Genomic DNA, 22616 nt, shown 5'->3' with positions numbered 1-22616 from the left:
CAAATGGGGAGAAAAGAGAATATCTATCAATAACATGTTTATCCTTTGTTCTTAAGAAAAAGAGACACTTGCAGGTTTAGGGAAAATAATCATAAATTTTCCAAAATTTGAAAAATGATCCCAAACCTTTTTTTTTACCTTAATACCCTTTTGGAATTTAGTAATTTTTTACCTTTTAAAGTTTTTTTAATTAATACAAAATTTAATATAAATTAATAAGGAAAAAAGGACACCTTGCACCCTCCAAGGTTTGGAAAAATGGTTAGAAAGATTCCTAACTTTTCAATAAGGGACGCCAAGACCCTTTTTTATTATAATACCTTTTGACTCTACAAATCCAAAAATATTGACTCCAAAATTTTATAATAAATAGAAATATGGCATTAAAATAAATGTAATCATATATACATTTTTAAATAATTTTAACATTTAAAAAATACATTCATATTTTACAATCTATTAGACCTTTTTTTATTATATTAAAGTAATTTTTAATAATAAATGGAAACATAATAATAAAATTAATTAATTAATTAAAATTAAAATTATTTTGAATTTTATGTAACAATTACTTTTAACATTATTAATTGGAGATATTTTGTTGATTGTAAAATCTATTTAACCTGAAAATTTATTAAAATAAATATAATAATTTAAAATTTTAATATTATTTTAAATGATAAAAATAATTTAACATTATTAGTCTACTAGATAGATTATATTATTTATAATAAACTTGTATTAATTAAAAACCTTTAAAGTTAATTTCTTTAAGAAAAATTATCATTGCACCGCCTCTATTTTGATTTATGTTCATCTAACCACCACAAAATTCTAACACATTCTCTGCACGACATTTCTTTTTAAATTTGTATCAATTAACTACTTTTGCACTAACACTGTTAAATAATTTAAATGAAATAGCACTTTTACTGCTAAATAAATTAAAAGACCATTTTATTTTATAAAAACTTTAAAAAATAAAAGCGAAATTATCATTGTACCCTTGTTTTGCCTTATATTCATCTAACCACAAAAAAATTATGACATGCTCTCTGCACCACATTTCTTTTTAAATTTGTATCAATTAATCACTTTTTGCACTAACACCGTTAAATAATTTAAATAAAATGATAATTTTACTCCTAAATAAATTAAAAGACCATTTTATTTTATAAAAACTTTGAAAATTAAAAATTATAATAAAAAATACCCCTAAATTTAATTAAAAAAATCCCAAAATTATAATTTTATTTTTAATAAAAATTATTTTAATAAAAAATTATAATTGTAAAAATAATTGTAAATTTTGGAGATTTAATAAAAATCCCCTAAATTATTAAAATTTTGGCATTTATTTTCAATAAATAAATTCAGTTATTTTTTATTAAAATTTTGCAAATTTATAATTTTTTAATAAAAATAATTAATAAAATTTTACAAAATCTAAATTTAATAAAAATTAGCTGTTCTATTTGGGATTTATTTTTTATTAAATTAGGAGTATTTTTATAATTATAAGTCTTTTATTTTTCAAAGTTTTTATAAGATAAAATGATCTTTTAAATTATTTAGGGGTAAAATTATCATTTCATTTAAATTATTTAACGATGTTAATGCAAAAGTGGCTAATTGATACCAATTTAAAAAGAAAGGTGGTGCAGGGAACACATTAGAATTTTGTGATGGTTCAATGAACATAAGGTAAAATAAAGGTGGTACAGTGATAATTTCTCATTTTTTAATTACTATATTCATAAGTTATTATGGTTAGAAGAGAGTCTTAATGTCTCTTTGGTAGAAACTTGGGAGTATTTATTACTATTTTCTCAAATTTAAGGGTGTAGATATTTCTTTTCCTAATTAAAATAATCTATTTATTAGACTAACAATATTAAAATGCTTTTAAGATTTAAAATAATAATAAAATTTTAAATTATTATTTTATTTTGATAATAAATTATTATTTATTTTAAAGATTTTAAATAAATCTTTGGGTTAAATATATTTTACAATTAATAAAATATCTCCCTATTAATAATATTAAAATTATTATTTTTGCATAATATTCATAATAATCTTAATTTTAATTTATTTGTTTAATTATTAAGTTTCTATTTATTGTTAAAAATAATTTTATTATAATAAAATAGATCAGATTGTAAAATATAAAAATATTTTTTAAATATTAAAATTATTTTAAAATGTATATATTATTATATTTATTTTAATATCATATTTCTATTTATTATAAAATTTTGAATTAATTTTTTTATATTTATATAATAAAAAATATTATAATTAAAAGAGAATTTTATTATCCTTTATTGAAAATTTAAGAATTTTTGTGGTTATTTTTTTAAATTAGGGCCTAAGCGTCTTTTTCTTTACTGTTATTAAAAAAAAGGGTAAAATAAGGCCAACATCGTTTTCATTTTCAAAAATAAAAAAAGGCGGAGCTCAAAGACGACGATTGCTTAAGCGGACATAAATAAGTAAATACAAACAACGAAATCAATCATACAACAACAAACGAAAATCAAAATTTATTTCTCAATTTCGTTGAAATATTAAAAAAATAAAGAAAATAAAATGCCTTCAAATAATTTACTTCTGGAAGAACCGATTAGAATGGCTTCAATTCTTGAGCCTTCAAACCAGTATGCATTTATTTTCGCAATTTTTCTTTATTTTTTCTAGTTTTTATTTATTTTTCATTAGAAGTAGGGCTGTTACTTGATCTATGTGTTTCTTGACTTCAATTTGGTGTTTGGCTGCCGAGAAATTTAAATAACTAGATTTTTCTAGAAATAAAAAAGAAACGGTCATAAAGAATGTAGTCCATGCTACTTAGATACTTCTATGTTATATCTCTTGTTGATTGTTTGGCTGTTAAGAAAGTGTAGGAAAACGAAAGAAAATGGAAGAGTAAAGTCAAAACTTGAATTTTCTCTTGTGATTTCAAGTACATTTTGAATTCTGTTGGCATGAAGATTCTAGTTTATGCTACTTTCATACTCTTGTGTTATATGTCTCATTGACTGTTTGGTTGCTGAGAAAATGTTATGATGGAAAAATAACTGTAGTTTTTAGTTGGAAAACTTTTTAATTTTGTAATTAAGATGTATTAAGTTTTTCTCTGTTTCTGTATTGACATTGTGCAGGTAACTGTGGTTAAGATCAAGACTGAAGTTAGGTGGTTATTATATCTGAGTTCTGATTCTTGTTTACATGTATTCTGCAGACTTTCTTTCCTGCAATGACGAAAATTGTTGGAACTCTTGGTCCAAGATCACGAAGTGTGGAGATAATATCTGGTTGCCTTAATGCAGGAATGTCAGGTATTACTCTTCTGTTATGCTTGATTTCATACTCTTTTTATTTTCCCCTGGAAGAATTGGTTATTATAGTTCTAGAATCTGTCCAGTGTGCGTTTGGAAGTCCTTTAAAGAAAGCGCTTTCGATTAAATGTTCTTTATGTAGAAGATTTCTGATAAAAACTATCAATAGATTTTCTAATAAGCTTTTTAACTCCCAACATGTTTATGAGAAAGGTGTCTATTGATTTTACCTTAACCAAACACTACAAAATAGAATGAATACCAATTTCTTTACTTGAGAGTGGGCAAGCACTTTCAAGTGGACCATTAGTTTGCTGACTTGCTCTAACTTTTGTTCATTCCCATGAAAATGGATGATAAGCATTATATAAGTCTCATTTATTCTGGAAAATCAGGATTATTAAATAAGATGTCATATATTCAATAGCTAAGTTATATTTGCTAAGTTGAGTTGATATTTTAATTTTTTGTTGATGTGGGACCTATCAGTTTAATGTACTTTTTCACATGCTTTTTATTCTTTTTGTATTCATGTATTTTGTTAAGACCAACAAATCATAAGGTTAATAATATTTGTCTCGTTAGTAAGTTCACTAAGCTAGATAGTTGAATCTGAATTTATGCTATGAGTTGAATATGACACGGATTGGTGTTTCATTCTTCTTTTTCCTCCGTCCTTTCTGTCAGTGGCAAGATTTGATTTTTCATGGGGTGATACTGCATATCACCAGGAGACGCTTGAGAATCTAAAGATAGCTATCAAGAGTACCAAGAAGCTTTGTGCGGTAAGCTTTTCACATGGAAGCCATTTGCTTTGGCTCAAGCAAATTAATGCGTGTATCATGTATTTTTAGCATGTTCGAATTTCTCTTTGTATGCGTCAGGTATTCAGTTCTTGTTTTCTTGCCAATTTCTCACATATTTTCTTTTATGTTCATTTTCCAGGTTATGTTAGACACAATTGGTCCAGAGTTGCTAGTTGTTACTAAGACTGAGCACCCCATTTCTCTCCTCGCAGATGAGTCAGTTGTCCTTACACCAGATCAAGACAAAGAAGCAACTTCAAATTTACTACCAATAAATTTTAGTGGACTGTCAAAGGTCTTTACATTTTTACATTTTTCGCTTTGTGCCTTTTGGGCCAGTTTTTGTACCATAGTTCTATACGTACTTCATGTTGGAGCCACTAACTGCTAGAGATCAACTGAGTATTGGCATGAATCCTGCCTTATGTGTCTTCTTAAAAGAGTCTGGATTAACTATTTGCACCTACTAGGCACAATTTTGGTAGCTGGTTGAATTTTCCTCACTGGGGTCTGAGGTTTCTTCTAGAAGAGCATAACTTTATGTAGTCTGTTGGTGGTTGGAGTTTACCCATTTTTCATCTCATATTATTGTTTCGTAACGAAATGGGGTTTATGTTTTCATCTGTGTGTTTATTGGTTTTGTTTTCTGAACCTTGAATAGGAATGGATTTAGCATGCTGTCTGTCTCATTGTTGTTCTGAATCTTCATCCTTTTTATACTAGTTGTGGGGTTATCCATGTGAGAATTCATCAAAAAAATCTCCGATAGACTAAACCTAGTTTCACTTAAACTTTCTTAATTGACATTCTGTATGGAGTTATCCTTTCAAAAATATAGCATCAACGTAAATTTAGGGAGAAAATGGAATCATACGCATTAATTTTGAGATGTCTTAAACAGGAAAAGAAAAAGGTTTTGCTGTCTCTTTAATTTCTAGTGCTGTTTATAGTGAGTTGTTTGGTATGCTAAGATCTGTTTAATTCAGGGTGGGATGGTAGTGGAGTGTATGTTATCTAGAAAAGAAGAAGGAATTTTGGTATAACTCAGATGTTTCACTTATTGTCTGTCTCCATAAGTACATCAATAAACAATTAAGGGGCTACATCACCCATTGTCCTGATGATAAGTATTCTCTGTAAGAATTGGCATGGATTTCTTTACCTCTCTCATTGGTCGGGGATACATCCCCTATATGTTGTTTGTTTCCCCTTTCTAGTTATCATCCATTCTTTTTTTTATCCGCTTCACTCCCTCTCAGAATCAGTTGCATTTGCGCTAATAATTTAACATGCAGAATGTCATAGGTGCTTTAGGTTCTTATAGTCATTTTATCACATGATTCTCTTGCAGTTAGTTCTGCTGCAGCCATAACAAAATTGCTTAATTTGTTTTTTGCAGGCAGTGAAGAAGGGAGATACCATATTTATTGGTCAATATCTTTTCACAGGAAATGAAACTACTTCAGTAATGTTGGAGGTAAGGCACTGTGAGTTAGAAAAGTTGATTTATTAGATCAATGGTACTGCAGTTAGTATCAGCTAGGGTACAAATTTAGCTTCATTTAGGCATGTAAGGTCACATGTCTTCCAGATCGGACATATTTGTGTTTATTCTTCCATATGAGCAAGAAAATAGTTGTTTGGCTTGCTAGTTGCTTGCTGAATACAGTTTGAGTGTATACGAGGAAGCCAGCTACTGAAAGCATGAATCAGTTGATAATAAAAACAAATTGAAATGTTATTGGTATTCTGTTCATTTTCCTTTCATGGGCAGGTCACCGACGTGGATGGCGAAGATGTGGTTTGTCAGATAAAGAATTCTGCTATCTTGGCTCGGCAGTTGTATACCTTGCATGTCTCTCAAATTCGTATTGATCTGCCTACACTCACTGATAAAGATAAGGAGGTGAGTTATTATTTGGGTGTCAGGTACTTGGTGTTCACAAAATGATGAACTTGGGGTCCTAACCAATTTCATCCACCTGTTAATTCTGGCAATTGATGTTGTTCTTATCATCTGACTGTTGCAATGGAGAACTTATTCTTGAATACCAAATTTTCCAGATTTTTATCCTGTAATTTTCATGTTTTGACTGCCAGCACCTTTGAAGTGATTGAGTTGGTTCACTTTCTGCTGCCTTTTATCATTGATTGTGACTACACTCCTTTTCGTTGTGGCATTAGTATGTCTTTTCAATTAAATAATTCTTTCTTATGCTTCAGATAGTCAGTAATTGACCATTGAAGTATGCATACTATCTTGCAAGATCCATTTGTTGTCAAGATGTATGAATAAGTTCAGCGGAATATTGCTTTCAGGGAGTGATTTATCTTTTCACTTGTTTCACTGTAATGTTTTACCATGCGATTTCAGGTCATCAGCACATGGGGTGCTCGAAACAACATAGATTTCCTTTCCTTATCACATACTCGGGGTGCAGAAGATGTTCGCCATGTAAGGAATTTTCTTCAACGGGTTTTCTTTAGTATATTCTCTCATTTAATTGAACTAATTTAGTTTTTCAGCCAATTCCCTATTTAGCTTCTTTATCATTTTTCTTCATTATATCCAGCTCCATCGCGTGGTGAGCTTATGGTTGAGGGTTTAGTGCACTATATTATTTTTCTTTTAGTTTCGTTGGTACGTGCTTATGATGGCTGTATGCAGGCCCGTGACTTTCTTTCTCAATTGGGTGACCTTGGTCAAACGCAAATATTTGCTAAGATTGAAAATACAGAGGTGAAATGAATAAACTGTCAGTTTTAGTACACCTTGAAAAGTATTTTTTTTCTTGGTTTTGATTTTGAGCGCACATTTTCTCCTCCTTATCTACACTTTATAGGGATTAACTCACTTTGATGAGATTCTACACGAAGCAGATGGTATCATCCTTGCTCGTGGAAATTTGGGGGTTGATCTTCCTCCAGAGAAGGTAAATTTCCATATTTAGACTCTGTATATGGTTCAATAACTTGGTATTACATGGAACCTATGGCGTTCATGCTCTCCCCTATGTGCATATTCTTGCAAACTAGCATACACAGACTGTAAAAGGATGCACAAGTTAAATCTCCACTGTTTTCTAATAGATGAGACTTCTTTGAGAAATCAATAAAACTACACATTCTATTTAATTTTTTCCTAGAGATTCCATTCTAAGTGAATGTCACATCAGTTACAGTGAAATTTCTTAGGAAATTACTTGGTAAGGGCAGCATTACTATGGAACATGGTGGACAATGCAGTTTATGTTGTGCCTTGCACTCACATATTGATTGTCACATCCTGCACCATAATTGTATCGATGAATGAGCTTGTATGTATGCATATGCCATATTTTGACACTGAGGAAAAAGACTCCCCTTCATTAGAAAAAGATTTTCTCCATGATGCCAAATGAAATTAATGGTGTTAATCACGGTATTCAAAATGAGTGCAATTATGTTGTTCATTTTACTTTTAGGAGTTTGTATGCTTGGTATAGATGTGGTTGTTTATGCATTCACCTCTACAAGATGATGTATGGAATTCAATCAGATTCTTTCGATGATGGTCTACTTGGAATTTTCCAGGTGTTCTTATTTCAAAAGGCTGCTCTTTACAAGTGCAACATGGCTGGAAAGCCTGCAGTGGTTACTCGTGTTGTGGACAGTATGACTGACAACCTAAGACCTACTCGTGCTGAAGCAACTGATGTTGCCAATGCAGTATTAGATGGTAAATTTCAATTATATGCTTTGGTAATATTTCATTTCATGTGTGTGAGCAGACATCTTTTATCATATTATTGTTGATGACAGTATGCTATATTTTGATGTGAGAGAATCTGTTGCTACTGTGGGTATCATAGAGATTGTATTTCCTCACAATTGATCATTGTTGGATGGCTGACATTAGTATAATATGCACCAAACAGGAAGCTTGACTTTGTCCCTTTTTTCTATCATGGGGTTCAGGTAGTGATGCAATTCTTCTAGGTGCAGAGACCTTGCGGGGATTGTACCCTGTCGAGACCATTTCTATTGTCGGAAAAATTTGTGCTGAGGTGAGTTTTATTTCAATCAATTGCGGAATTATCATCCTATTTTTTTCATCTCTTGATTGGCCAATTTATATCTTCATTTCTATATGTTCAACCTTTGCTTCATCTAGTTCTCTTCTTCATGATAATTGAGCAATCAGTTGTTTTATTCTCTCTCACTTTTGCTATTGGTAGACAGTTCAAACAGCAGTATTCCTGCAATTCGTAGATAAGATTCCAATTGTCAACTTCGAAAATGGCTTCCTAAGGCAGTGTCAGTGTTTTTTATGCATTTGGTGGGAAGCATGTCCTATTAGCTTTGTTATATCTTTGCTTATTCTATTTACATGGTGTTTGAATAGTGCACATTCTTTTGGTAGGGGCATTAGAATGCAGATGTCTGATTATAAAAATCCATCTATCCATTCTCTGAGAAAGATTTCGGACATAATTTTTAGGCTGCTGACTGTTTGTACCCTCTTAAAAAAATTGTCAATTTAAAACTCTGACTTCTGCAGTCACCTATTCATATCTAACAACTATTATTGCCCTTTACATTTTCATCTTTGTCGAAAATAAAGTTTTATTTTGTTTCCAAAATAAAATATTTTCTGAGAACAGTTATCTTTCTATATCATAGTATGTTTTAGCAGTCTTCTTTACTGTTACACACAAAATATACAGAAACCAACAAGAGTTCTTGTCTGCTGTTTCTATGTTCTCTTTCATTAATGGTCTCGTTTACTACAGGCTATAAAATTTAATTTCTTCTTTTACACCAAAAGCTGCAAATATAAGTTCTGCAAATGTATATACATTGGGACTGTTTCAGTTGCAGCTGTTGGTCGGGGCTAGCATTCATGCTTGATATATAGTGTCCATGTCTGATTGTTTTGTGAGTATTAGAAGTATTAAAAGCAGAAAATGGGAGCACTCTGTGCTTACCTTAAGATGTTACATCAAGTAATCTTGCAAATTCTTTGGTCACAGAAAGGCAACTTCTTTCTTTACTTTTATTTGCTCCATTTTGTGTTGATGTTATCTGGATTATTCTGTAAATTGCTGTTTGCAGGCAGAGAAGGTGTTCAATCATAATCTGTTTTTCAAGAAAGTCATCAATTATGTTGGAGAACCAATGTCTCATTTGGAATCCATTACTTCCTCTGCGGTACTCTCTTTGATTTTTGCTTTTTCTTCATTACTCTTTTGTGCTTCAGTTATTGCACCCCTTTACATTTTAGCCTCATGAAACTGTTTATATGACTAAAGCATGTTTCGAAATCCAACTTCTTTGTTCTGCTTGAAGGTACGTTCAGCCATCAAGGTGAAGGCGTCCGCAATTATATGCTTTACTTCAAGTGGAAGAGCTGCAAGGTTTGTTATATTTTCTTGGTTATCCTTGCATAAGTTTATATTATAATTTCCAAGGGGCTGCATAATTTCATATTCTCACATATGTGCATGGTATTTTAAATTTTTCTGTATCAAAGCACAGATTGATTGCAAAATATAGGCCAACAATGCCGGTGCTATCTGTTGTCATCCCGCAGCTTAAGACAAATCAATTGCGCTGGACCTTTACTGGTGCTTTTGAGGTATCTATCAACTTTGATCATGCATGGCTTCTGCTACATCTACTCTATTGTTTTAGGATTTTGGCAGATTCGTAAGCAAGGAATTTTAATGTTTTTACTGGATCATTACAAGAAAAGCATAGGTTGCATGTTTTAGTAATGACTGTAAATGCTGAGATCTCACTCAATCTCGCACTAGTTTTTTTGTTCTCAAATTCTCAAGAAATGAGTTGTTAGTGGTGTTTGGCATAAATTGTGGTTACTTTTGACAGCTTTTAAGTCTATGTGATGCATGTTTAGAGTTGTAAGAAAATATTCATTACTTAATAACTGATAAAGAAGAAAGAAAGTCATTATCTTCAACCTACTGCCGAATTTCCTCATTAGAGAATTACTCGTTTGTATAAATAATTTGCGTAGTTTTAGCCTTGTATATTTCGTTCAGCATGGAAGCTGAAACTCATGATGTCTATTTGCTCCTGATGATTTTTATGGCAGGCAAGGCAGTCACTCATTATCAGGGGCCTTTTCCCCATGCTTGCAGATCCCCGACATGCAGTAAGATTTGTTTTAACTGCAATTCTAGTCCTGTTATGATTCCTTTTCCTTCCCAGAAGGGAAAGTAAGAAGCTTTGAAAATATAACTGAGCAAATTTTTCTGAAAACTGGATACCATGATTTCATGAGGTTTCTTACAAGGCACCTTAAAAATTATCTGTGGATTTGCAGGCTAAGACTACCAATGCAACGAGCGAATCAGCTTTGAAGGTTGCTCTTGATTATGGCAAGGCCCATGGGGTTATTAAGTCTCATGATCGTGTTGTCATCTGCCAGAAAGTTGGTGACTCCGCCGTTGTGAAGATTATGGAACTCGAAGATTAGAACCGATGGTGCCTTCCTTTTCGATAATATTCTACTACTGAGGTCTTGAGCTTTTGAAGGTTTTAGCAATTACCAAGTCTCTAGAAGTTGAGCAAAAATAAAAAAGAACAAGAGAGTATGCACCGATACAACAATGTTTACTGTTATGACTCAACTTCGTTCAAAACATCAAAACCATGTTGTATCATTTTTAGTGTATGTTGTCGGCGGGTGTACCAATATTTATGCAATGTTATAACATATCCTTGGAGGGACAGGTAGTTGTTCAATCTATAGATATGTTACTGTAAACTCTATTGAGAATCTAGATGCATTCACTTATGGCAAATGTTAGCAGTACTAATTGGGAAATCTACTCCCATAAATATAGGGGAGATATTTATTTCATATCTAAAAATTGGATAAATATCTACTTTTTTGGTATCTAAATTTCTTAACTGGAATGCTTGAACTTATACTCTCTTCGGGTTCATTAGTGGGCAACTAAGGCTCTTATAATGAACTAATAAGGGTAGTGACATGACACACATTAGTAGTTGCTTTGATTTGAGTTCTTGTTCAATAAATTTTAGAATTTGCATCTAAAATAAATATGGCACCCAAATCGTTGTTTGTCTCAGGAGGCAAATCGTTGTTTGTCTCGGGAGGGTTCTCACAAAATCAGCTAATTATAATGACAAAATAATTGTTCTTAAAAAGCAAGCAACTAGCGCCCATGGCCTAATGGATAAGGCGCCTGACTTCTAATCAGGCGATTGTGGGTTCGAGTCCCACTGGGCGTGCAACCAAATATATTTGTTTTTTTTCAAATAGATTGCCCGATGCATGCTAAGAGAGAACATCTATTGAACATGTGCCTATTTGAAGATGCAAACAAGTTACAGCCTAAGTCGCAAAGTTTTATTAACCCAAAAGAATATACAAAAATTCTCCCGAGTCTAGAACAAGATACATCAAGTAAGAGAGTACGGCTGTTGAACATATTCGTATCTCCACAGCATTTTGAGTTTGCACCCAAACATTGGTCTATTTGGTGTTTGTCCTGCATACATCCAATGGTCAACAGGTCAAAGCGCTTCTGAGAACCGTAAATCTGCAGGGCCAGGTCCCAAAATTCCTTTCTGTTCGCTTATCTTGCCTAGTCCATGAGGTGCTGGTACTGGGGCTGACAATGGTGGTGGTGGTTCTGCAAGAACATTTTGACCATCGTCTCTCCAGCCAGGCTCCTGTCACTCTCTCATGACGATCAGAATTCAGAAGCAAACAAAGCAGAAGGCATATGAAATGAAAGTTGGTCACATCAATTTCATAGAGGAAAAAAAAAACATGTATCTGTCAGCACCTAAAACAAATGATACAAATATACAATCACAGCAACAGGCAGGTACCAAACATCATCAGCAACATTATTTTCCTTTTAAAAGGATTCCTAATCTATGATCCTACGGGGAAATTTACCTATGAAGTGAGAAAAAGAAAAATAAATGAGGCAATATTTGATTTCTCCATCACTTAAATCTTGAGATATTTTGGGGGAAAAAAGGGCACTTAACAAAAGCTAAAGATACTCGCCTCATTGTCTTGCAACAATGGGGTTGCAAGGGGTGGAGCAACATCTGGGTCAGGCTTTTGAAATATAAACGTACTATAGAGACCTGTAATGGAAAAATCCCAAAAGAATGAGTACATATGGATAGAATGTCAAAGCAATGAAAGTTGAAGGTAGCCATGTGACAGATAAAAACCACACCTAGCACATCATATGATCTGGGAAGAAGTCTCCCTCTTGGATCAATCAGATTTGGACCAGCACTCATCAGCATGCCTGCAAATAGAGCTCTTTGGGCAGCATTTCAGTTACAAAAAGGAAAAACAATACACATATCTTCCATATAAAAATAAACTGAAATGCAAAAGCAATAATAATTTTTAATTTGAACAAGCGTGGAAACTAAAAAAGTTAAAAATGTGACTCCTGCGCTTAAGAGTTATAGAACAGAAAAGCAATATTCACCTACCTGTTATCATCATAAAATTCGTTCAAGTTCTGAATCTCCACATATTCAAGACCAGCCTCCCTGGCCAACCTGAGTTGCATAATATGGACATAACGATTTAGATATATAACAGATATGAGCGCTTAAAGGTCCACAAATTTTTTCTTAAGGAAAAAGGTGGAGTAGTAAAACAGTGGAAGAATGCTTTAAATGATGTTTGTTACTCATATTAGGTTAAGTAGCCACACTCCAAGTTCAGGATACCATTTCTATACCAACCAAACTCTCAGTCATCATTCACTCTGGAGGCAGCACAATTTGTGATACTTCATTGAAGGTTGGACACAGTTTAAATACAGAATTTATTCATTTCTATTGCAATTTTCACAATTCTGACATGCACAAGGCATAGGCAACAGGCACTAATGCATGTGGTGGCAAATATAATCAGTTAGGGGAGATAATGGTTAAATTAACCTGATCAAGCTTGGGAAATGAACCAAACACTGGGTTTCTGCAGAGATATCATTAGCAAATTTTAGCTGGTACTTCTTTCCAAATAGTGGAAACCTGGACTCAATAAAATTAAAAAAGGTTTCACCAAAACAATCAAATTAAACAATTTATCTGCAAATTATATGTGTGAATCTCATACGTACTTCTCTTCTTCAACCTCAAAGGTGATCACGTAGCTTTCTGATCTAATGCAATTCGGAACTAAGTTGGGCTTCATGCTGCTGCTTCTATTGTGGTATGCTTCAACATTCTTCTGGTATTTTGCCCTGCATGGCAATGTGTTACGATTATCAACTACAGAGGCAAAATCTCATACAATATCTTCACAACTACTAGAGATGAATAATGGAAACATTGAGCTTATCGATATCCAAATCTAGGCACATACAAGTGATAGACAACATATAATTAACCGAGGAACAACAGGTCAATCAAGAGACAGAAAGGAATTCCAAAATCTTGATCAATAATTTTCATACCATATGGTAGATGAGTCAGGAGTAATACCAAGAAAATAACCCCCTGGTTTAAGCAAAGATGACACATTTTGCAGAAGCCTCCTCGCTCTTTCCTCAGTTTCAAAACACATCTGCAAGCATAATCATAAAATGAGTTTTAGATTCACCGTTCTGTTTGCTATTTTCCTGATGGTCTAACACATTTTGGAGAACATAATTGGGACCTGCAAATGTTGGAAGCAGCAAACTAAATCAGCTTGATTGGCCTTCTCTTGCATCTGAGTTTCAAAATTTTCCTGTCAAACCAATACAGCATCATCAAACAGAAAGCAAGAAGAAACATTATGCAAAATTCAATTTAAAGCAACAAAATCTCAACTCAAACATAAGTAAAAACAAAATATATAATATATATAACAATAATAATGAAAAATATTAGATGCACAAACTCATCTTGTACAAACCGACATGACATGAAAGTAAAGGCGGAAGAGTGAAAAGCACAAAGCTCAAAGTAAATAAGATAATAAGAACCATATAACTGATACATCAGTTTGCATAAAAAGAGTTTTGTATAACAATAAATAAATTCTTAATGTTGGAATTCATTATATCCATAAATAAAAGAAGCTTACAGCACACGGGTCAGCTTCAAAGAATTCAGCAATGAAATTTTTCCTTTGATTCTCCCAAGTGTCTCTTGCTTCACCAATACCTGAAGTTGCTACATCTACGACACAAAACCAATACAAAATAAACCCATTTAAATATATAATCATAAAATCCATAAAATTTTTAATGAATTAAATTTTGAAAGAAAAAAAGTGATACCAATGCCAATATAGTTAGCAATGAGAGCGGTTTCCCATTTGTCAACATCGACTCCAGCTCCACAGTACAAGTCACAAACGGTGACATATGGGTGGGAGTAGATTTTGATAAGGGCTGTTTTCGCGAACTCGTAGAGTCGATGGTGAGTCAATTCGCTTCTTGGAATTGGCAATACACTCATTTTTTTTTCTTTTTCCTTCTTCCTGAGCTCTTTCGCTGTTCTTCTTTATAGAGAACGAAGATGAAGGATTTGTGCTTAGGCCATATCGGGCTCCCCAAATAACCGGCTCGGCTCAAATGTAAAAGCCCAAACCGTTTTGTTTCAAATATGATTTATTTTACTTGTCACATTGAATTATATAAATAACAATTAGTTAAGGGTTATGCTACTTCAACTTAATATTAATTTTCTTATAAATTTTCAACCATTGATCTAGTGAAATCTTGTGGCAGATATTATTGAGAAATTAATGTTATTTATTCCTGCATTGTATGAAATTAATGGTTGTGTAAAAAGTTTAAGTTAAAAACTTAGTTAATTACCAAATAATAATAATAATAATAATAATGCAAAACGACTACTTCTTCACATCATTCATTTTTTAACTTCTTCACCTCGTTCATTTTTTAAGTTGAGGGTTTGAGTCTCTATATGTGAATGAGAGCATATTTTTAAATCTTTTTTCTGATGTAGATTTTTTTAACTAGACTTCAATTATGAATATATTGAGAAAGATTGAATATAAAATTAAGTTGGACTTCAGGCTTAGACATGGGTTAGATTTTAACTATACTAATTCTAAGTAAGTCTCCGCAAGCAATATTGAAGTGAGCTTTAGGTCCCGACAATCAAAAAGATTTTACTATTAATGATGAAAGTTGAATGGAAGTGAAGGTATGTTACTAAGTAAATAATATGGAAGTGTAATGGAAGTAGAAGAAGAAAGCCAAAGAAGAAATTTAGTTGACTCGAAATCGTATGCATATGATTTTATATATTGCACGACACGTGGCTGCATGAGTGGTTGTAAATTCTTGATCATGAGTGTGATCACTAACTAGTTTAATTGGTGGATAGGCTCGTAGGCACAACATATATTTTTATTCAAAAATTATTTTTAAAATATATTTGCCAAGTTAATATAGATAGATTCTTACTATTGGCATAGATCAAAACTACTTACTACAAAGTTGATATATGTATTTGAGTTTTATTCGGACTTATTTTACAATATTATTTATGATATCTAATTGAATTGATCAATATTTTATTATTTATTTAATTATTTGATAGTTTCTAACTTTTTTAATTAAAATATATATTTAATTAAATAAATTAGGACCCTCTATTTCCATATGTGATTTTTTTTTAAAATAGCGATGGTATAATTGGTATTTAACTCCTCTTATAATTTTATTTATTAATTAATCACGAATCACGCATACACACACCAATAATTTTTTTTTTTTTTTTTTATCAATAATGGGCTCTAAATCCTGCGGTTCGCGTCCAACGTGGCATGAACATTTCGATTGCACGCTTGTCGTATTTACAAGCAAAGATTAGATCACAAAATTCTTACGAAGCTCAAATTTTTCCCCAAATTAATAAACATGCTTTGTTCTATGTAAATATCTTCATTGGCCAGCCCCCAGTCCCAATGTTCGCAGCCATGGATACTGGCAGCTCTCTTCTGTGGGTTCAGTGCAGTCCTTGTCCTGGTTGTTCCTGCATTTTTTATCCTTCGAGATCCTCTTCTTATGCTACCTTGCCATGTGATTCTGAAAAATGCCGGTATTTACGTCATGCTTATTGCACTCCTAATAACGAATGCATGTACCTTCAAGGTTATGGTATTGGCCTTAGCTCATCCGGAATCCTTTCCACAGAGCAACTGACCTTCCAAACATCAGACGAAGGCACAATGCGTGTGGAAGATGCCGTTTTCGGATGTGGCCAAAGTACCAACGAGGAGTTTGCACTGTCTGGAGTATTTGGTCTTGGATTCGATAGGGTATCTCTGGTGTCCCAGTTGAACTCCTCGTTCTCCTATTGCATTGGGAGACTGCATGACAGTAACTATTTACATAACAAGCTGATTCTAGGGCAGGGAGCAATAATTGATGAAGGTGATGCTACCCCTCTTCAAGTTATAGGCGGATTGTATTACGTAACCCTGGAAGCTATAAGCGTTGAAGGGATAATGCTTGACATAAACCCTAGTATTTTCAGAAGGGACGATAGTGACGGTGGAGTTATTATTGACACCGGAACAGATTCAACTTGGCTTGTGAAAGATGCCTACGAGGCACTACGTGATGCAGTTATAATAACAGTCGATAGGTCACTGATGAGATCATATTCTGAATCAAATAAATTGTGTTATTATGGGATCATGTCTCGTGACCTCGCCGGGTTTTTCATTTTGCGGGCGGAGCTGAGTTAGCTTTGGGGATAGATAGCATGTTTCATCAACCGAGGGCGGATACATTTTGCATGGCCGTGAATCCGACTATAATTGATGATCAACACATGAAATATTCACTTATTGGAACGACGGCTCAACAAAATTACAATGTGGGTTATGATATTGGTAGAAAGCAGATGACTTTCCAGATGATGGATTGTGAATTTCTTGATGATTGATATTTTTATGGTGATCATCATCATATAGGGGATTGATAAGTCTGATTACTGCGGTCACAATGTGATGAGAAGCTGGGTGATGTTACTTGAGCTTTTGATTATCAATAAATTAGGAGTGATAGTGATATATAAAAGTACAAATGCCATTTCTTAATTGAACTTTTTAAATATTTTTTTAATAGAATAGTATCCTCTCATAATCTGAACTCTACTAAGTTTTTAAAAATATTTTATCATGTGTCTTTTAGTGGTAGTGTAAAGATAAAATTTAACTTCTTTTACTTTTTTATTTATTAACTATCAATTAACAATTGAATTATTTGCTCAATACATGATTAGATAAGGAGAGAATCCTGATTTTTTTTTTAAGATGCGTGCGCACACATACGGATATATAAAATGTGGAGTAAAAGTTCTCTAACAATTCGGTCCGTGCACCAAATTTTTTATTTTCATTCAATTTTTTTTAATTGCGTATGTTAAATTCTAAGAGACTAGATAAATATAAGTTATATAAAATGCTCAAAATGCAAACAGGCTCTTTTACATCAATAGAAGAGCCTTTAGGCCCTTTACTCCAAAGTAAATGGTAAGTCAGACTTTTACACCAATATAAAGGACTGAGTCCACATTTTGTAAGTAGACTCGGTATAAGACGACATGTAGTGAAGACTGCGTAAAATAGAAAGAAATAGCCTGATCTTTTAACATTCTACAATTGAAGAGCTTAAAACTAAACAACGTACTTTTATGAATCTGTTGTGAATTCAAGCAGGATGAATTAGTAAGAAAAATAAAATAATTAAGTGTAAATAGTATAAAGAAAAGGGGACTGATTGATGCTATACAAGTAAAATTCCTCTCGACTTTTGGGCGAAGGTACTAATATGGATCTAACTTTTCCAATTTTCCTCACAGTGCACTTCATTATCATTTCATTGCAACGAAAATGAAATTTCAACTTTCAATTTTCAACTGCCTGGTGCTGGTGGAACAGACATCAGCGTGATTCTTGAAAACTCGTACATATGCATAAATAAACGGAGCTTACAGCGCACAGGCCAGCTTCAAAGAACTCAGCGATGAAATTTTTCCTTTGATTCTCCCAAGTGTCTCTCATGCTTCATCAATTTCTGAAGTTGCTATATCTACGACACAAAACCAATACAAAAGAACCCATTTAAATATATAATCATAAAATCCATAAAAATTAAAATAAATAAATAAATTTTAAAAGAAAAAGTAATACAAAGCCAATATAGTTAGCAAATGAGAGCGGTTTCCATTTGTTAACATTGGCTTTGGTAGAGTTGGCAAAAATGTTCGGAGCTCGATAGGCTTAGGCCCAAGGCTCGATGAGCTTAGGCCCGTCTCTCATTTTGAGACCTTGGGCATGGGCATAAAAATCCTAAATCTACCATCAATAGGCTTGATTATGAGTTTAACCAAAAAAATTCAGACTCAAACTGGTTTTTAAATATTATTAATAAAAAAATTAAAACCAAATAAAATTTTAAAAAATTAAAATGCAAATGAGAACAAATTTCACAAACCATAAAATTAGACAAGCAACATAAATTCCTTGATCCTCATACGCTCTGAGTTAGAGCACACAACCTCACTCCACACACATATCAGCAGCCGTTGATCGAACCTAGCAGCCAACATCCACGTGATGCAAAGCAGCGACCAGCACCAGCGAAGCGAACCCAGCAGCAATGAACCCAGCACGATGTGATGCAACTAGTACCAGTAAACTTAGGAGCCACGCAAACTCAGCACCCACAACAGAAATCAACAGCGAGCCACCTCCATTACTAATTGTTTTTAATTTACTATTGTTTTTAACACTTTTTCTCATAAGGTGGAATTCTTAAAAAATAATTTTTTAGTGGAGAGGAATTGAAGTATGAGGAAGATGATGGCCTGCAAATATTAGATTAGTTTGTTTTCAAAATTAGTATTTGTTATGAAGTTATATTATTAGTATTGAACAATCTCTTTAATTTAAGTATTTTTTTCTACTTTTAATTTTATTAAAAAATTATTTAAAAATTTTGTGAAAGTCTAAGCTTAAGATGGCCCAACCTGTCTAAGTTTGAACAAACTTATGAAGAGCCTCTTTTATTATCAATAATATGGTTTGAGTCTGGGTTTAGAAATGCCCAACCAAAATTTGACATCCTCAGACTCCAACTCCACAATACAAGTCACAAACGGTGACATATGGGTGGGAGAAGATTTTGATAAGGGATGTTTTTGCGAAATTGTAGAGTCGATGGTGACTCAACTCGCTTCTTGGAATTGGGAATACACTAAATAATTTTTTTATGAGCTCTCTCGCACAGTGACTCAGTTGATCAATTCTTCTTTCTGGAGAAGAACCAAGATTAAGGCTTCTGCAATTAGGTCACATTGGTCTCTGGAAATAACCGGCTTGGCCCACATGTAAAAAGCACAAACCTTTTTTTTTTGTTGAAAAATAATTTATTTTATTGTTACCTCGATTATTTAAATAACAACTACTTCAACTTAAAATTAATTTTCTTACAAATTTTTAACCATTGATTTAGTGAAATGTCGTGGTAGATATTAGATTAGTGGTTGCATAAAAATTTAAGCTAAAAGTTAAAGTTAAACTTAATTAAAAAAAAAAAAGCAAAACAACTCTTTCTTCAGCTCATTCAAGAACATTCATTCGTGAGGTCAATGACTCGAGTCTCATTGCATGAATGAGAGCATATTGGCAAGTCTCGACATGCAATATTAAGTGAGCTTATACAGGGACGGAGGCTATATAAGACTATAGGATGTCATGGTCCTCACATAATTTTAAAAAATTTTGGGGTTTTTAAATAAAATGTGAAAAATTAGTGTAAAATGTCTATACTAACCCCTGTACAATTAATGTGTAAAGTCTATATATTAGATAATAAAGTAATTTTACTGCTAAGTCCATTAATGATAGCATCAAAATAATAAAAGTAAATCAGTCAAGCCCACTAAGTCATTAACAATAGCATCAAAATAATTATAAAAAAAAATCAGCCAAGCCAAGAACATCAATCAAGGGGAGAACATAAATAATATAACCCCATAAATTGCAAGCGATGCAACCAAAATCCCCAAATTTCAGACCATCTCACCGCAACAAAGATGAGAAAATCTTTAAAAATTAATCATTATTTCAAAGTAAAAAATACTGAGAATTCAGAAGTGAATACCAATTTTCTTTTCATATAATATCTTATTAAATTTTTTAATAATTTTGTTTGGTAGTAATTTATTATTTCTAAGAACTTAAAAATTGAAAGTTTAAATTTGCCCCTGTAGAATTTTCCTCTAAGCTCCGCCCCTGAGCTTACATAGCATATTTTATTTTTTCAAAAGTTAATTTTATAATATATTTGCCAAGTTCAATATAGATAGCATCTTACTGTTGGCAAAGATCAAAACCACGAACGTACAAAATTAATATATGTATTTGGGTTTCGGAAGAAAATAACTTATTTTACAGTATTGTTTATTGATACCTATTTGAAGTTATCAATACTTTCTTATTGTTAAATTATTTTGATACTTTTTTTTATTTGATTTAATTAAGCTATACATATCCAAATATATCTGTTTTTTTTTTCTTTTTAAAATAGCATGATATAGTTAGCTTAGGATTTAACTTCTCTTAAAATTTTATTTATTAATTAACCACGAATCACGCATACACACGCCAATAATTTAGTTCTAAACAAATTAGGATGCTGAAAATGATGGGACCTAAAACCTTTTCAAGTTAGGATTTGGAATATACCATATAGCAAGCCTCTCTTCTCTATATATAAGACCAAGGAGGCAGGTACTGGTGTCTTTTATGATAATATATATAAAACAATTAGTTAATCTGGGTCCTCTGGCTCTTTCTTGATCTCTTAGTATTGATTTGATTTGATTATCTAAATTTGGTCGACCAGATCAGTAATGGCTTTTACAAAGATGATACAAGCTGCTTTCCTGCTGCTGATGGCAACTTCTGTGTTGCGTGTTGATGGTGAAATTGGTCAGGAGAAAGTAGTGAGTCTCGGAGGTGTTGGTTTTTCTAAAACTCACAAAGTTGAATGGAGAAAACCAAATCCAGAGGAGGGCATGGACGTGGATTATTACAAGACATGGGCATCTTCCAGGAACTTCAGTGCTGGAGACACCATCGTGTTCGAGTACAACAACCGGACAGATAACTTGAAGCAAGTTATGCGCAGAGATTTTGAGTCATGCAACCGAAGAACTCGGCCGCTCCAGGTCTACAACACTGGGTCCGACTCGATCCATCTCAAATTTCGTAACCACTACTACTTTCTCTCCGACTTTCCAGGCCACTGTGAAGCGGGACAGAAGCTTGAAGTCGTGGCCACAGATGGTTCTTTGCCGCGGACACCGACTAATTTGCCTCACCCACATGTTGACCCGAATATTGTTAACATTGGTTATCCGGTTTATGTAGAAAGAGTCGTCGACCGGTTAAGGTATAATGTAACACTCGAGATCTATTGCGGATGTGCGGGCGGACCTAGACCTAGCTAGCTAGTCTTCTCATCTACATAGAATCTAGTATTCTTGCTGTTTGGAGAAATTCTAAAATACTTATGAAGTACCATATCAGATTGTACATCAGAATTCCTCGTTGCTGTTACTTCTTGTATTAGCTTTCTATATGAAACTTTTAATGAGATGTGCTGGCTTTCAGTTAATCAATTAATAAGAAAGTAAATCTGTTAAATGTTTTAAATTTAATTCTTTGGTTTGACCATGCAGCTATAAGATTTTCCGAACTCGGGTAGCAATTTCTATTCAATTTTAGTTTGGGATAAGTCAAGGTGTTGCAAAAGCTTCAAAGCTCTAATTCAACAATGTTGTTCATAAGCGAGTATAGTATCCACTCACAGATGTTGTTTCACTCCGAAGTTCGTTGACTTATACGTATTATGTAAACTGTAACATAACTACTCAAACTTCATAAATGTAACCTAACTACTCAAACTTCATAAATATGTTACCCAGTGATTTACTAGATTTTAATCTAACTATCCAATTCTATTTTTCGGTAATTTTTCCTTTCAATTTCTCTCTTCCCCACTCTTGGCTTCTTCCTTTTCTCTTTTATTTTCTTCTTTCTCTTTTATTTTCTCCTCTTTTTCTCTCGGTTTTTCTTCTTTTCTTCTCTTTGTTTTGCTCTGCTCTGGTTCAGTCATTCCAAAAATGGAAAAACTACTTCAATTTGTCATTTGTCATTTTATATATGCCACCGCTTCAAGCATGCACGACAAGACACAGGTGAAGCATGCATGTGCTTAGTCAAAGCAAGCAACTGCTATTGCATTTGAGTCAAAGCAAGCAACTGCTGTTGCATTTGAAATCGGCCACGTTTGGCTTTTTTTTTTTTTTTCAAGCGGTGCATGACATATGGTCCATCATCAGCTTGGGGAACTATGTGTGCAACTACGGTTACTTCTTGTATTAGCTTTCTTTATGAAACTTTCAATGGGATGTG

The 22616-nt window shown here is 32.9% G+C and overlaps 3 protein-coding genes, 1 non-coding gene and 1 pseudogene across 7 annotated transcripts; 4 read left to right on the top strand and 1 right to left on the bottom strand.

Moving 5' to 3' along the window:
* Positions 1–2505: 2505 nt before the first annotated feature.
* Positions 2506–11004, top strand: LOC18045215 (pyruvate kinase 1, cytosolic). 2 transcript variants are annotated; one of them, XM_024186513.1, is made up of 16 exons: positions 2506–2657; positions 3241–3341; positions 4029–4126; positions 4287–4442; positions 5547–5624; positions 5922–6053; positions 6522–6602; positions 6816–6887; positions 6991–7080; positions 7721–7865; positions 8105–8193; positions 9242–9337; positions 9476–9543; positions 9665–9764; positions 10242–10301; positions 10473–11004. In XM_024186513.1, the coding sequence occupies exons 1-16, from the start codon at positions 2593–2595 to the stop codon at positions 10623–10625; spliced, it is 1584 nt and encodes a 527-aa protein (XP_024042281.1). In that variant the 5' UTR covers positions 2506–2592; the 3' UTR covers positions 10626–11004. The 2 variants fall into 2 exon arrangements, with proteins under 2 accessions (XP_024042281.1, XP_024042280.1); XM_024186512.1 differs by lacking the exon at positions 2506–2657 and having other exon boundaries at positions 3209–3341.
* A 330-nt stretch (positions 11005–11334) lies between these two features.
* Positions 11335–11407, top strand: TRNAR-UCU. Its single transcript has one exon. It is a non-coding gene; the product is annotated as a tRNA-Arg (tRNA).
* A 59-nt stretch (positions 11408–11466) lies between these two features.
* LOC18045214 (mRNA cap guanine-N7 methyltransferase 2) lies at positions 11467–14681 on the bottom strand. Of its 3 annotated transcripts, XM_006436545.2 has the most exons (10): positions 14428–14681; positions 14232–14326; positions 13821–13892; positions 13618–13727; positions 13282–13404; positions 13100–13192; positions 12644–12712; positions 12376–12464; positions 12198–12280; positions 11467–11851 (listed from the first exon to the last, which is right to left on the bottom strand). In XM_006436545.2, exons 1-10 carry the CDS (start codon positions 14606–14608, stop codon positions 11693–11695), a joined length of 1074 nt encoding a protein of 357 aa, XP_006436608.1. In that variant the 5' UTR covers positions 14609–14681; the 3' UTR covers positions 11467–11692. The 3 variants fall into 3 exon arrangements, with proteins under 3 accessions (XP_006436608.1, XP_024042549.1, XP_006436604.1); XM_024186781.1 differs by lacking the exon at positions 13100–13192; XM_006436541.2 differs by lacking the exon at positions 11467–11851 and having other exon boundaries at positions 12201–12280; positions 12376–12450.
* Positions 14682–15911: 1230 nt separating this feature from the next.
* Positions 15912–17074, top strand: LOC18045213 (annotated as a pseudogene).
* Positions 17075–21049: 3975 nt separating this feature from the next.
* Positions 21050–21926, top strand: LOC18045681 (basic blue protein). The gene is made up of 2 exons (XM_006436538.2): positions 21050–21591; positions 21881–21926. The coding sequence occupies exons 1-2, from the start codon at positions 21050–21052 to the stop codon at positions 21924–21926; spliced, it is 588 nt and encodes a 195-aa protein (XP_006436601.2).
* The last annotated feature ends 690 nt before the right edge of the window (positions 21927–22616 follow it).

Source organism: Citrus clementina, unplaced genomic scaffold (assembly GCF_000493195.1).
Source record: "Citrus clementina cultivar Clemenules unplaced genomic scaffold, Citrus_clementina_v1.0 scaffold_4, whole genome shotgun sequence".
In the NCBI taxonomy this organism is placed as follows: Eukaryota; Viridiplantae; Streptophyta; class Magnoliopsida; order Sapindales; family Rutaceae; genus Citrus; species Citrus x clementina.
This window is presented reverse-complemented; position numbering and strand designations above follow the sequence as displayed.

Excerpts from the sequence above, each read along its gene's own strand:
- LOC18045215 (XM_024186513.1), top strand. The coding sequence starts at position 2,593 with ATGCCTTCAAATAATTTACTTCTGGAAGAACCGATTAGAATGGCTTCA. Across the intron at positions 2,658-3,240 it reads TCAATTCTTGAGCCTTCAAA|GCAGACTTTCTTTCCTGCAA; the intron begins CCAGTATGCATT and ends TACATGTATTCT. Across the intron at positions 9,338-9,475 it reads AATCCATTACTTCCTCTGCG|GTACGTTCAGCCATCAAGGT; the intron begins GTACTCTCTTTG and ends TTCTGCTTGAAG.
- LOC18045214 (XM_006436545.2), bottom strand. The coding sequence starts at position 14,608 with ATGAGTGTATTGCCAATTCCAAGAAGCGAATTGACTCACCATCGACTC. Across the intron at positions 13,893-14,231 it reads TTGAAGCTGACCCGTGTGCT|GAAAATTTTGAAACTCAGAT; the intron begins GTAAGCTTCTTT and ends TTGGTTTGACAG. Across the intron at positions 13,405-13,617 it reads CCTGACTCATCTACCATATG|GGCAAAATACCAGAAGAATG; the intron begins GTATGAAAATTA and ends ATTGCCATGCAG.
- LOC18045681 (XM_006436538.2), top strand. The coding sequence starts at position 21,050 with ATGGCTTTTACAAAGATGATACAAGCTGCTTTCCTGCTGCTGATGGCA. Across the intron at positions 21,592-21,880 it reads AGAGTCGTCGACCGGTTAAG|CTATAAGATTTTCCGAACTC; the intron begins GTATAATGTAAC and ends TTGACCATGCAG.